The sequence below is a fragment of the Pantherophis guttatus genome, chromosome 2, assembly GCF_059756535.1.
Source record: "Pantherophis guttatus breed Tessera chromosome 2, ASM5975653v1, whole genome shotgun sequence".
NCBI classification, from domain to species: domain Eukaryota; kingdom Metazoa; phylum Chordata; class Lepidosauria; order Squamata; family Colubridae; genus Pantherophis; species Pantherophis guttatus.
This window is the reverse complement of record NC_142064.1, coordinates 206,792,003-206,806,514: the sequence shown is the minus strand read 5'-3', so window position 1 is coordinate 206,806,514 and position 14,512 is coordinate 206,792,003. Positions and strand designations below refer to the sequence as shown.

The window sequence follows — 14,512 nt, the reverse complement described above, 5'->3', positions numbered from 1 at the left end:
TATATTCCATCCATCTCACTCTACGAAATGACTCTAGGCTAACCAAGTTAACTACCCCCATGGTCACATGATCACAATCCAGGTGCTTGGCAACCAGCTCACATTTATGATGGCTTCAGTGTCTTGCCATCATCTGATTGTGACCTGTGACCTTTCTGATAAGCAAATCTGCCTTCCCCAATATTTTTTGCCTAACTATGGTGATCCACTTAACAATTGTAGTAAAAATGATTTTAAAACTAAATTTGGCCGTGTGATTTCTGCCTTTATGACTATACCACTTAACAATGGGAATTCCATTCCCAATTGTCATAAGTTGATAAGCAACAGTAATTGGTTCCAGGGAAAAGGTGGCTAAGTCACACGGACAGTAAGATACGGTCAATAAGTGAACCGTATGATGCTGCCAAGATTGCTGGTGGCTGCCATTACGTTTAGATAAATTTCTCTCATGTAGCAAGCCCAGTGCTACTTTCTGGCATCCGTTATTGTCAGGAACAGAAATTCAGGTTTAAGAGTGCGCACTGGATTTTTCTTTACTGCCAGTTATTAGTTATATTAGTGAATGGTTGCTATCTAAGGCAGTTGCTAAATGAAAACTGCTTGTATGCATTTATTTACATTTGTTGTCGCTACAACATACCATGATGCAGTAGCTTTTGTATGTGTGAAGTGGAGAAAAGCCAGCACAGACTAAAGGGGGAAGGGCAGAAAGCAAGCTGTGACCATAATGTGTATCCCTGGCTATTTTTTTTTTTTAGAAATGTCTGATTTTCTCCATTTTAATATACATTTGTGTTTTTAGGCATTTGAAAAACACAACAGTATGTTTCAGTCACAAAAAAAGAAAACTTCTGTAGCCCTTACAGAATGTATACAACTTTTTACAACTATGGAGACGCTTGGGGAACATGATCCCTGGTATGTTTTTGCTACTGACTATTGTTTGGACCGCATTTCATAGCTTGTGCTTGAATATTATCTTTGCATGTTGCTGTTGCATGTTGATATACCATTCTTCCTTACAAATGGAGCTCCCTAGTTCAGAAAGCAGACAACCAGGATCACGTGTGACCACTCCTCATTGTTTAATAAATATTTGAAAGTATCCATATGCACATACTTGTGAGAATTGCTCTGTTGGCACTGCAAAAATAAGACAGTTGATCATGTATGTTAAGATTATCTTTCATTATTGCTGCAGGATAGTAGGGTTTCCTCAACCACATATTATTCCATCTGATAAAGAGGCTATTACGTGATCCCTATTCCCCTTCTTATTTGTGGTAGATCTAGCAGACTTATTTTCTTAGATAAATCTCTGCCATTACTATCTGCTTTGTAGATCAAGGATCCCCAACCTTTTTATTGTAATTTCAAGAACATGTCAGAGGCATTCTCAAATGGTTTATGTTGATGTACCAGGAGGTGAACTGGTGGAGTTGCTCCCTACTCTTTTTAGCTTCTCAAAATCTTCTTTATTAACTTTTTTTTTCTGGGCAGGATAGCATATCTTCAAACAAACCATTCAGCTATGGCCACTTCATTTTTTTAAGAATGTCTCTGGGAATCTATATAAAATAAAATAAAAAATGCAGCAGGAAAACTGCATGGCACCACAGCCTAGCATTTGTGATATTATATTTGAGACATATTACAAATATGTATTAAGAAGCACTTGTTCTAGACAGCTTCACAATGCAAGACAGTGCAATCTCCACTGATAATTAACATAATTTTTAATGTAATATAAAAACATTTGTCATATTTTTTAAAGGGTTCAGTAAAACCATGATAAAATCAGTAACAGCAAAAGTACAGACAAGATAAGATTAATTATTGAAAACAAGGCCAATATATGTTGGTTTTGAGGATAAAGTCCTTATTACATTTTTCTGGTAAATGTAGATTCTGATGCTATTTCCAATTTAAATGGGATTTGGGGAACTAGTGAGAAGACAAGAACTAATCAGAATGAAGATTAATTAGTATTACTTTTCCCCTTAAAAATGATTTTTGAAAATGCACTGAATAGTGGTGTATCTTATGCATTTCTTTTCCTTTGCTCAAAGTATTCTGCATTCTCACAGCAGTTCAGGACCCTTTATCCACAGATTATTCTTTCTGTAGTATTCCTTGAAATGATTAGGCAACCATGCAACATATAAGATCCTGGATCTTTTGTGTATCTTAAAAATAAATCCAGTCCAAAGCAATCCAATAGGTTTTCTTCCTGTAAGGTATAGAACAGGGTTGTCAAACTCATGTCATCACATGATGTATTGAGACTTCCCCCCCTCCCTTTGCTAAACTGGGTATGGGTGTGGCTAGCACGTGACGCATCTGACCCGCAGACCGCAAGTTTGACACTGCTGGTATAGAGAAAAACGGTGGACTAAAATCTGATCACAAAAGATTTATCTGGTTTACTTGAGCTTGCTATATCTTTCCAGAACTATGGAATTGTAAGTCCCATTAAACAAGTATTAATTCCCTTCCAATAAAGTGAATTAATATCTGCAACAAACGCTTTTGTTTTTGTTTTAATTTCTATTTGATTTGTTTCAGGTATTGTCCTAATTGCAAGAAACATCAGCAAGCCACTAAGAAATTTGATCTTTGGTCATTGCCACGCATTTTGGTAGTGCATTTAAAACGCTTTTCATACAATCGATATTGGAGAGATAAACTTGACACGGTAGTTGACTTCCCTATCAGGTAAAATTTTCATAAATGTTAGTATATTGGTATGGTCAGACCTGATATCCTTATGAATACATGGTCCAAGTAATCTTGTCACAACTTAAATAATTACAGTACCCTATTGCTGATTTTGATGCCAGCATCTTCCTGAATGCCTTTGCTTTTCTTGCTTTGTTCCTCTACTCTGAAATTTTGTATAGCTCTACTTTCTGTCACTTTTAGCTATTTTGGTTTGGATTTTGAGATTTGTGGTAATTTTGTTTTACATTACTCTGAGATTGGCAACTCACTAGTCCAACAGTTTAGGGTTGAATCTCATGATTAGTGTCCACATATTCTTGTAATAAAGATCTTTAACCTGAGCACATCTTGGCTGTATTTTGGAACCACATCTAAATGTAGATTTTATTCGGCAAAATGTTACTTTCCTCTAGTCATATTATTCTCTGGTAATTGAGTAATTTATACCTTTGGAATATAATTTAACAAATTAAATAAAATGTTTTTCCTAATATGGTCACAGTAAGTTAAATGAAAAATTAAATGTTTCTCTTGGTCAATATACTTGGAAACAGAAATTGATTTTTTCTCTGTATCAGGTTAATTATACATATTTTTTAAAAACGTGATAACACACACAATAATCATGTCTGTGGTCACATTATAATTTCGTGTAATGTATCTATATTTTTGTGGGAAAGTATTTTGGAATGATTATACTAGGTCTAAGAGCATTTCTTTGAATCTCAGTGAGAATTTGCTTCTTCTCAATCTTGACCTTACTTGGAAGAATTCTAATTACACACAATGTCTACATGACTTTTGTCTGTAACTATTTGTAACAATACAGAATAAATTCTTAGTATAAATATCTCTTTCCCAGCCCTGTTAAAAATTTTCAAGTGACTATTCCAGAGAGCCTGCCATTGTTGCTCATGCGTTTGTAGCAAAAAATAAAATAAAATACATTTGCAGAGATTACAGTAAAATGATGATTATATTAAAATATTTTTTCAGTGAACCAGTAGTGTCTGTGTAAATGTATCACAGAATTATTCAGGAACATTGTGGATAATCAGCAATATTGTGACTCTTGCTGGTAATAGCAGTTGAATAACAGGATGAATAATTTTAAAACTGGTTTTGGAAATAGATTGTCTTTAAGGTATTAGCATGGTTTTTTGCCACAACATTAATCTTTGTGACTTCTTTATAGGGATTTGAACATGTCTGAGTTTGTTTGTGATCCAGCAGCAAGCCCATATGTATATGACTTAATTGCAGTTTCCAATCACTATGGAGGCTTGGGTGTAGGGCACTGTGAGTAATTCTTGCTTCCCTTCCCTCCCTTCCCCCCCCCCCCAATATCTGCAAAAGTTCAAAATATGTCTCCTCAGCAATATCCAAGATTAAAGTAAGGATCTTTGAAATTTAAGATAACCCATTGCAGGCTTCTGGGTTTGGTTCATTGAGACCTGCCCTGCAAAGCTAATAGAAGCGATGCAACAAGAACACTGAATTGTCAACTTTGTAGACAAGAAAAAAAAATCCAACCTCAGTTAAAATGCTCTAGTTAATGTCTGTTAAACAGATAACTGGGATTTGGTGAGGATTTTTTTGTATCATAAAGTTCCCCTTTTCTGAAGCTGCTGTTTGTTATATATCTTCAAATATAACAATATTTGAATATAAAAATATAACAATATTTTTATATCTTCAGATATTTAAATCAGTTTAAGCAGTTTTCATGAGTTTAATAACACTGATAAAAGTCCCATGAAAAAGTGTTCAGTGCATCTAGGCAGTTTGCAGGTTGTTACTAAATTTGTTTAACTTAATCTATTAATTAAGCATATAATGATTGTGTAATATTTTTAAAAATCAAAGTGTAAAGCTTCCTTTTACCTCACCAGTGATTCTTTAAAGTGCTGAGTGGGTTTTCTTATATAATTATTTATTCATGGTTCCAACTGTAGTAAAAGGGAAGGAATTCCTTTACACTTTTTTCACAGTGTTAGAGACTATCTGTGCTTGCATTTTTAAAGCATGTCATTATATTTTTCTCTTGTATTTGTTTATCTGTCAGATACTGCATATGCTAAGAATAAAATCAATGGAAAATGGTACTACTTCGATGATAGCAATGTATCTCCAGCTTCTGAAGAACAAATAGTGGTAAGTATTTCAAATAAATCAAACCTTTCCTGGTAACTTCTGGAATTTAACAAATGCAGCTGTTAAATCAGAGTAGCAAGTTAAAATGGCACTACAAATTATTTTCTACAGAAAAGAGAATTCACCTAAAACCCAATAGGAACAGGAGGTAAACTGCAATTCCACAGACTAACCTCTCAACCTGTAAACTGATTAAGTGATAGGATGCATGACTCCACTATTTTCTTGATTGTGACATGCCCCTTCTTGCTTCTTCAGGTGGTCAGAGGATCTTTAATGGGCTGGATCTGGGAATGGTCAGCATTTCTTTGGGGCTGTTGATGCTAACAAGTCTACACAGCTGTTTTAGTCAACTACTACAAAATCTTCAATATTGATCTTCCTTTTTGGGGAGAAGATTGTTAAGAAATGAAGAGTCCGCTAAGGGGAACCCTAGAGGAAATAGATTGCCTAGACCTTTTTCTTTCTGAATTCAGTCCAATAATAGGATGGAAATATAATTTGTTGTTCCATTAAATTACCTTTATTGTGACTTGGATTTGAAAAGTGTACTTTTTCTGGTCTTATCTGACCTCTCAACAGCATTCAGCAGTCAGTACCATCAACAATTACAATTCTAAACTCCCTGCAAAATTTGGGAGATGAAGGCAGAGTGTTACAGCGAGTTGATTATTATTTAGTCAGTGATAGCAGGAGGCTGTTGTGATTTGGCTGATGTTGAACCATAGGAAGAAAGGTTATTGTTTGTTCAGAAGGGTCCTCTGTCAGCTATAGTAACTGGTTGGGATGGCACTCACCTTGAAGGAGGAGGCTTGCAATAGGGAGATTTTTTTTTTTTTATTTGATTTATATGCCGCCCTTCTCCAGAGACGCAGGGCGGCTTACAATGCGTTAAGCAATAGCCTTCATACTTTTGTATATTTATACAAAGTCAGCTTATTGCCCCCACAAACTGGGTCCTCATTTTACCTACCTTAGAAAGGATGGAAAGCTGAGTCAACCTTGAGGCTGATGAGATTTGAACTTACAGTAATTGCAGACAGCTGGTGTTAATCACAATGCTTTTAGTCTGCTGAGCCATCAGGCCCTTCCATTCCTGAATGGAAGCAACAGAATCAAACTCAACCTTAGCAAGATTATCAATGCATCCTTGGTCCTTCTGATTCTAAGGACTTTGGTCCTGTGGGAGGTAGCCTCAATTCATTAGAGGAGGTTTCCAAAAAATATGTCAAGACTTCTATCTAGATTGTGAATATTTCAGAGATCTGAGTTCTGGGGCTTTATAGGCTAGCTTAATTACAATTTTTCTGTTAGGTATTGATTTTTAAAAAAAATATTTTTCAATCATTTTCTTCCAGACAAAGGCAGCATATGTACTGTTTTACCAACGCAGAGATGTGAAGCTCAAGGGGAGCCATTCTTTTTGCCCAAGCATGGAACCAGAATCTGAAGAATGTGATGGCATGGATACTAACTGAATTTCTGTGGTTAATCTCCAATATGAAAATATATTTGAGGACTTGTTTTGAACCCCTGCAGTGGCTACTTGACAACACAGGAGCCCTCAGCACTGAAAAATAGATAGAGGAAACAATAAGATGACAAACCTGGGCATACTCTTTAACCTAAGAGTTTTTAATCAAATTCTATCTTAACTGTTCAATAAAATGATGCCGAAATCTGACTTTGTATTATGAAGATTGTGTGGGATTAAGAGTTGCTATATGACTGGAGCGATGCATGTTAAGAAAAAGATGGCTGTGTTGTTTTGCAACCTCAAATTGGGTTTCAGTGAAAGAAATGTATTTAGTTTCATGCATTGTGAAAAGTGTACCATCTGGGAGATACCTGAGTGCTGCAGAAGTGCAACATATAAACATCAGCTTCAGTCTTGGTTAGCACATATTACCACAACATTATGTCAATCCCTTTTGCACTTGTCACGATCAGACTGCTTTTTTGAGGAAGTATTTCTCCTGGCCCAAAGTCTCCCATCCAAAAATTACCTTAAGAAGTATTTCAAAAATAGTTTCCATGTTTTCAGGCTCAATGCCGGTAAAACAATCCTATAGAAGTAACATACAGATAAAATCCCTTTCCTGTAGCAATATTCAGAAACCCTATTCTTCATATTCATCTGATAGCAATGCTTTATGTTCCTTTGACACTTTTTCTCCACATTTATGCAATGTTTTATCAGCACCATATAAAGGTCTCAATCCCTTTCTCTTACAAAGGCCACACAAAATATCCAATTACTTTGGATGTGTTTCAACCCATTCGTTTTCTTTCCTGACATTTTATTCCTATTTATTTAGATAATTTCCCATCTGTTTAGTCATTTCCACATCAACTAAAAGTTACCAAAGAAAAATAGTCTTGCTGTTCTCTTTTTAATCCACATCCTTTTCACTAAGCCCTAATGTACTTTGGTAGTAGCTTATCTATATAAACTAAGAGTTTTCAGTAATCCTCTGGAATGCCACATTGTAATGAAGAGATTTGTTATTAATGGAAATGGCTTTGAAATCATATTAATACCTCATGAAATTGTTTCCTTTTGCTGTTGACAATATGTTCCAAGAATTCATTCAACACTCTGAGAATCATTTCTTTCGCAAATAAATTTTACGTAGACTTTTCTTTGCAGTTCCACAAGCTATAGTCACCAGTGATTCAACATTATTTTAGCAGAATTTATTAGATGTGAACAGTAGATTTTAGCAGAGGAAGAATCATTGCTGTCAAGCTTTATTCTGTTCACATTCAATCTTCCAATGATTACTATATAGATTTGCAGGTGATTCTTCTAAAGCACTGAAATTATTATTTGGTTGAGTTGTCTGTGCTTACAGATTTTTAAATTGGTTTGAGGTTTTATTTCAACTGCATATTTTTTCTTGCACATATGGGGCAGACAAAAGGGGCTAGAATTATTTAAATGCTAATGTCAAATTACATTTTATGGTTTTGCTTTCTGTTTTTTCTGGGTTATAATTTCTTTTAAATGTAACATTTGGAGAGAGAATGAAATAAATATTTAAATGCAAAAAGCGATTTATAATTAAATATAACCTTATATATTTCTGTTGCATACTGAAGTAAAAATCTTCATTGTTTTTAAGTATGATCAGAGAGTAAGTACATTGAAGTAAGTTTCTTCTAAATGCTGTACAAATGGTATTAGGAATCTTGATTTGCCTCTGACCAGGCTGAATCCTAGCTGATGTGTACATATTGTATAGTATCGAGATCACTTTTAGACTAGCACTGGATTGTTTTACTGTGTAAAGATAAAGAATAAAATAAAGAGGAACCGATTGCACAAAGTATGTACTCTTTGGTATTTCTGTGTGGAGAATGAGGGTTTCTAATATATCCTAGGATCTGACTCATTACCTGATTGAATAGTAATGCCTCTATCAAACAATATCAAAGGTACAACAACCTTTTTCCTTTAATTTGGAATATAGTGGTAGTCTAGGTGCTATGTGTATATTCATTCCCCAGTAATTTCTAAAGCTAGAATTGTAAATTCATACACCGTTTCTTAGCCTTTGATTTTCATGCTCTATTTCTTGGAAATTAATCTTACTAAGAATTTGGATTGACTTAAATCTACTTATCTCACTTCCTAGGAAGATTTGTCAATCCTTTTACAGTTTTAAGACCGTCATCTAACAGGCCATTTATGGACAAAACATGACTAATAATAACAATTGTCTGAAATAGACTTACAATGTTGAGTTATATGCAGTAATTTTTGAAGCACTGGGACAAACAATAAAGACAATATTTCTTTTTAATATTCATCCAGATCAGTCCTGATTAAGTTTATCAGATTCAAATAAGAAAACAATTTCCTTTATTAACTAAATATGTAATAATATTAATTTATTAATAATAAATTGTCATTGGAAAGCAGTAAGTCCCATCTTGGAGGAAAGTTCTAGTAGAAACAAAGGTTCCGTGACAGTTGAAACCTTCCACAGGGAGAGGAGGGGCACCAAGCTCTTAGCTGGGGAGCTTTCAATTCAGCCTATGACTTTCTTGCTAAACAAAAGGATTTGTGCAATTGCTCTTTTATCTTGTACTTGCCTTGCAATTGGGAAGCCTTGATAAACAGGTCTGGTGGATCCCAAACTTGGATTACAAGGGGCTCTGGCTTATACCCTTAATATAGATTAGGCATCCCTCACATTTTGATGATATCGTCACAAGCAGGTTGCTTAATTATTTGTATCTTATGAACAGATTATGGGATTTCTAGAGAAAGCAAAACTTCAGGAAAGATTGTATATAAATATAGAAAAAAAAACCTTAAAAGAGAATTTGGGGCATAAAATTGTTGAAGTAACACAATATTAAGATAAATTGCAGATGAGTACATAAAAAAACTTAAAATATTCACAAAGCTTAGATGCATCATTTTACAGCAATTGTGATCAATCAAAGTTGAGAGGGTTGTTTATTATTCTTTTTTCCTTTCTCCTTATAATAATCTGATACGTAATGATTGAGTCAGGATGTCTCAAGGGGTTTAGTGCCTGGGAGAAGATATGAAGCCATGATTTCTTGATCAAAGTTTTATCTTCTGAATTTACTTCCAGAAGTATTTTTGGGAGACCTAGAGAAAACTAACATTTATCTCTCTGTGTGTTTATGCTATATTCAGAAGTAGATCTGTTGTAAAGATATCCACTCATGTATCACACTTAGTCATAGTTCAGCAAATCACTCCATGGGGGAGATGGGTGTCCTCCAAATATTGCGGAAGAGTGGGAGAGATCAAAGTGACCTGGTTCAGACATTGCTAAATAACTGTACCAACATGAATGTGGTATGGCTATGATCAGATAAGAATTAAGCCAAAAAATGTGGTTAATAATGCACTGCCTCTATTTAATTAAGGTTTGTAAGTTATCTGCTCCCCAAATTGCTATTTTATAAATCATTTTTTGCGATTTTCACAGCCTATATGTTATAAAGTGGGGCTTGCACAAACCCTAAATGCCATGTCCAAATACAGTGTGCATTTAGGCTAAAATAACATCATATCCTCATTAACAAAATGCTTTGGTTTACTATTATGTTGAAAGCCATGGCTTAGTGTGAGGTGTAAATCCTCCCAATTTTATATTTAGAGATGAATGACCAACCAAAGGAGTACTGGTCTACAAGTTTTAGGAGGGTACTGGCAGAGGAATATTAAAAGTTTGCTCCAATTACAACTTTTTATAAGCAATCAGACTTCTGGACAATTCGCTATTTTTCCCTTTCAGGTGAGATGTCTGAAAAGTTAAGTAGGTGCCGTAAGGAGCTAGCAGCAGCTATTGATCGAGCTATGGAAGATCTCTCCATTCCTTTCCTTCCTTCCCAAGATACCAGCAACAACCAGGACTCTGATTTGCCAATAGTGCAACTTTCTGCACCCCCTAATGTAGATATCTTTAATTCTAAGGGAGAGGTACTATCTCCTACTGTGTATTGCCCCCAGCCATCTTCAGCAGTCTCTTCTCCTGAAAAAGAGAATCCCCTCCTTAGGTCAAATCTCTTTCCAGTGACGGTAACCTCGACTATTACATGTACCAAACGGGAACCATTGATGAGCAAGGAAAATACATGGTTGCACGCCCCAATCTTTATGGCTGACAAACAGTATTTTATCAGCCTACAAGACAGTGAAAGATGGAAGAAAGGACAAGTAAGGTATGCTTTGCCATCACAGGCTTGATTTGTGATGATATGAGCAGCATCTGAATTTGTTTTGATTACTTTGGCTCCTGCTAATCAAGAACAAGATACATGCTAGAACTGACTCTGGGCATTTTGGTGTCCAAGATCAAATGGTAAAAAACAGTGCAAAGCAAAATCATAGGATATGTATACCATAACCTAATTTGCTGGTCAAAATTTGCTATCTCACTCAGCTCATCAACTCTGGAATATATTACCAATAGAAAATGATTAAACTCTATATTGGTCTCCTACCAGCAGGCAAATACATTTTTATTCAATGCAAACTGAAACAGGATGAACTTGTATCAGTTTCCAGATGAAATCTCAATCACTAAGATGCTATTTTAAGAAGGTAGCCTTTGCAAGACATCCTTAAGTGAATGGGTTGAGCTCAAAACTTCCTAGAGTGTGTTCTTGCTCCATGGAGGTAAAAATGTCCAGTCCTTTGAATCAATGTTCCTTATTCTCGTGAAAAGTGGACATCCATAGCATACAAGATGGAATTGATCATACCCATCATACCGCAGTTGGTGGTAGCCTGAAGGATAAAGATGTTAAAAGGCCCCTAAATAAATGGCACAATCATTACATAACTTAAAATTATTGCATATTTCATTGGTATTCTATTTTTATTAATTCCCTTCATCATGATCATTACCCAAAGAGCAAGCCACATGTTAAAAAAACAACAAAGCAAGTACTTGTTATGGTAAAGGAATAGAGGCAAAAGTTTCCTGGTTTGTGTTTTAATAGAGATCAACAGAATTCCCAATACCAAATTCAAACTAAGCAGCATTTATTTTTTTCAAAAGCATTTATTTTTATAATGATGCAGTTTTAAAAAATTGTATATAAAAATATGTTAGGGTAAAACTAAGAAGATATTGAAAAGGCAGTTTGGGAAAGTGCTCGGGGAGACATCTTTATACCTTACTAGGCACAATGGGCTTATGCGTTAATGTATAAAAATAGCTACACTAAATGAATTTGGATAACATAACTGAAAATTGAGACATCTCTATTACTTGAATACTGGGATAAATTTCATTTTAGTTTGTGAAATTGGTTGGCTTGTTTTCAAATGTTTCTCTTACAATGGGAAATGTCCTGGTCTAGTGGTTCTGTAAAAGGTGTTTTTATGCTGTTCAGCAAAACTGATGAACGATCCATGAAGTCAGAAACAAACATAATTTCCTGTGATGTTCCTCCAGAGAATCCAAAGGATCATGAAGATATGTGTGCTGGTAAGCAATATTTCCTCTGTTCCATAGCTCTTTTTAAATTGGTTCTATGAAGGGAATTGGCACTGCACGCTTAAAGAAGCAAAAATAATATGCACATAAAGTTTTCTGCAGATTTATCAATTTATATTGTTTTAATATGGATATCAAGCATAAAATGAATGCAAGATAAGGATTTTTTTTTAAAGCCATGCTCTGAAAAATAGCAACTAATTTTGCATTGGCTTGAAAAGCACAACCTTAAATGTGGGAAGATAGAAATATGTGATGGGAAGGCATCCTCCTTTAGAACGTTTCCATAAATGCGTGCATTACATTCTTGCTCTAGTTCATTAGCTTTTCACAAACCTGCAAGCCCCCCAAATATATCCCATCCATATTTGAAATAGCAAACACTATTACAATAGATGTGAGGAGAGTTATTGTGATCATTAAGAAAAAAAATGAATACCAAATACTTAATAACTGGAGTGGAGGCTTTATAACTGCTGTCTTGATTACATTCTCACATTTGGACAATTGGAATTCAATTTGAAACTCTTTAGCTTCTTCAGAATGAGCAAAGAAAACACCATTCTGATATTTTGAAGGATCTGGAGCAAATTACCAGCTTTTTATGCACTTTTTTTTTTCTGTAGATGAATCCTCAACTGTCCATCTGGGTGAGAGGAACACTTTCAGAAAGGTCCTAGAGCATAGCCCTGAAGATGAAGCTATAATTGAAACCTTGTTGGATATGGAAGAGGAATACAGATTAAACAGCTCCACCTTGCACCAGCTTCACTAGGCAGGTGGTGTAAAGTGTGAGCTATTTTTAAGATTTGTTAGTAACATTTTTAAACCATGCAAGCAATCCTGACCAGATGCACAATTAAAGTAAGCAACTTACAATATTGGCATGGGAGTGTCTTTTTTCTTCTCTGTAGGATAATGAACAATAGGTCAATCAAATGCTACTGCTTTTGCTTTGCCCTTCAAGGTAAGTTTCCATTGCAAAAAAAGATACTGCATATAAACCATCTTGTGACATAATGATTTAAGTCATGGTTATTTGCAAATTTTTGCCAAGCAGCAGACGCTTGGCAAACGTCTTTAAACCAGAAAAAACAGATTTGAATCATGGGATAAATTTCACAGAAGGAAACACAGAACAGATAAAACACTAACAAAAAAACTGATTGGTGGTGGAATGAAATAATCTATTTCTTATATCTAAAGATTAATGGTAGGATCTTGTGCATCTAGAGTTGATGATTTACTCCATGGTTTTCTCTGGGGAAGCAAGCCACACATCTGCTTTCATGTCAGACAGGAAAGAAAGGAGAAAAAAAATGTGTAATTCATCATGATCATAAATGTATAGTTTAAAAGAACACCCCTCCACCCTCCAAACTGCCTAAATTTTTTATTTGGAATGAAATTAAAGATTTTGTGAGTTTTTAGCTTTCACATATTATCATAGCCTTTTTTGGGGTAAAATACTATTATTGACCATTGAAGAAAACAGTAGGCATCAAGATGATCTTTACCAGATGAAGATGATTATAAAAAGTATTAATGGACTTAATCTATTTTATTTTTACCAATAATAGGCCATGTGTTAAGGGCATAAATATTTTCAGCAATTCAAGTAAGGTCCACTTTTGTAAGGAGCATATACAAATACCAGCATAATTTAAATGGAAACATTGTTACCTTAGCTCGATTGTTGGCAACTGTTGCAATTGACTTTTTGTGACATGTCTCTCTTCATACAAAGCAAATACAGGTAAATCCTCGATTTATGACTGGTCATTTAACGACTGTTCAAAGTTCCAGCAGGACCCCCTCCCCCAAAGATATTTACAACTCCTTTCTAACAGAAGCATACACACACAGTTACATAACTGCATTTTGGGTGCCCTGCATTTATGGCTGTTCGTAGCATCCTTGGATTACCACAATTTATGACAATTTTGCTGAAACCTGGTGTTTACTTCCATTTTTTTTGCAAAAGCGCCCCATAGTGAGCAAGCGGTTCACTTAATGACTGTGACATTTGTTTAATAACTGGAGTGGTGGCTTATGATTACAGCATTTGCTTAATGACCGTCACAAAAAAGATTGTAAAATTGAGTCCATCGTGTCAGTGATTTGCTTTACGATTACCAGGAAGATGGATATTTTATATATATTTATCTATACCTTAGTTACCTTACATATATATTTATTATTTTTCAGTAAATATTCAATCTTTAGAATGCCACTTTCTTCAAGTTCTTCTTAAATCATTTGATGTAAGGACATATAATGATTTGATATGAGTACACTAGCATAGAATGAATTTGTTTATATATCATATAAAAATGTGTACTACTGAAGTGCAACTTAAGTGTGGCATTTGCTTGAATCTGGAACAGATGAATAACCGTACTCATCAACTCAGACATGCAATAAAGAATTCCTGGATGTTTTTCAAACTTTCTATTTCTTTATGAGGAAATGGCACTGAGAGACAAATCAAGTTGCATTACTGCTGAAAAAATATTTGGTTGCATAAAATAGACTTAAACGAGCCTAAACTAGATAAGAGGCTGGGTGCCCTGCAAGTTAAAAAAAAAAGCAATTTCCACAGCTTAATTACAGAATAAATTATCTTCATATGTGAGATATGA

General features: G+C 34.8%; 2 protein-coding genes across 3 annotated transcripts in view; both read left to right on the top strand.

The window, feature by feature from the left end:
- The window catches only part of USP4 (ubiquitin specific peptidase 4), a 50,853-nt gene extending 42,646 nt beyond the window's left edge, over positions 1-8,207 (top strand). Inside the window, exons 18-22 of the mRNA XM_034441040.3 lie at positions 806-921; positions 2,569-2,718; positions 3,920-4,023; positions 4,790-4,878; positions 6,237-8,207. Coding sequence (XP_034296931.1) covers positions 806-921; positions 2,569-2,718; positions 3,920-4,023; positions 4,790-4,878; positions 6,237-6,356 — 579 coding nt within the window. The 3' untranslated portion in view covers positions 6,357-8,207. The remainder of the gene's footprint in view (positions 1-805; positions 922-2,568; positions 2,719-3,919; positions 4,024-4,789; positions 4,879-6,236) is intronic.
- A 661-nt stretch (positions 8,208-8,868) lies between these two features.
- C2H3orf62 (chromosome 2 C3orf62 homolog) lies at positions 8,869-12,751 on the top strand. Of its 2 annotated transcripts, none has more exons than XM_034441115.3 (4): positions 8,869-9,004; positions 10,161-10,587; positions 11,767-11,861; positions 12,497-12,751. In XM_034441115.3, the coding sequence occupies exons 2-4, from the start codon at positions 10,166-10,168 to the stop codon at positions 12,643-12,645; spliced, it is 666 nt and encodes a 221-aa protein (XP_034297006.2). In that variant the 5' UTR covers positions 8,869-9,004; positions 10,161-10,165; the 3' UTR covers positions 12,646-12,751. The 2 variants fall into 2 exon arrangements, with proteins under 2 accessions (XP_034297006.2, XP_034296995.2); XM_034441104.3 differs by lacking the exon at positions 8,869-9,004 and adding an exon at positions 9,028-9,102.
- Positions 12,752-14,512: the final 1,761 nt, after the last annotated feature.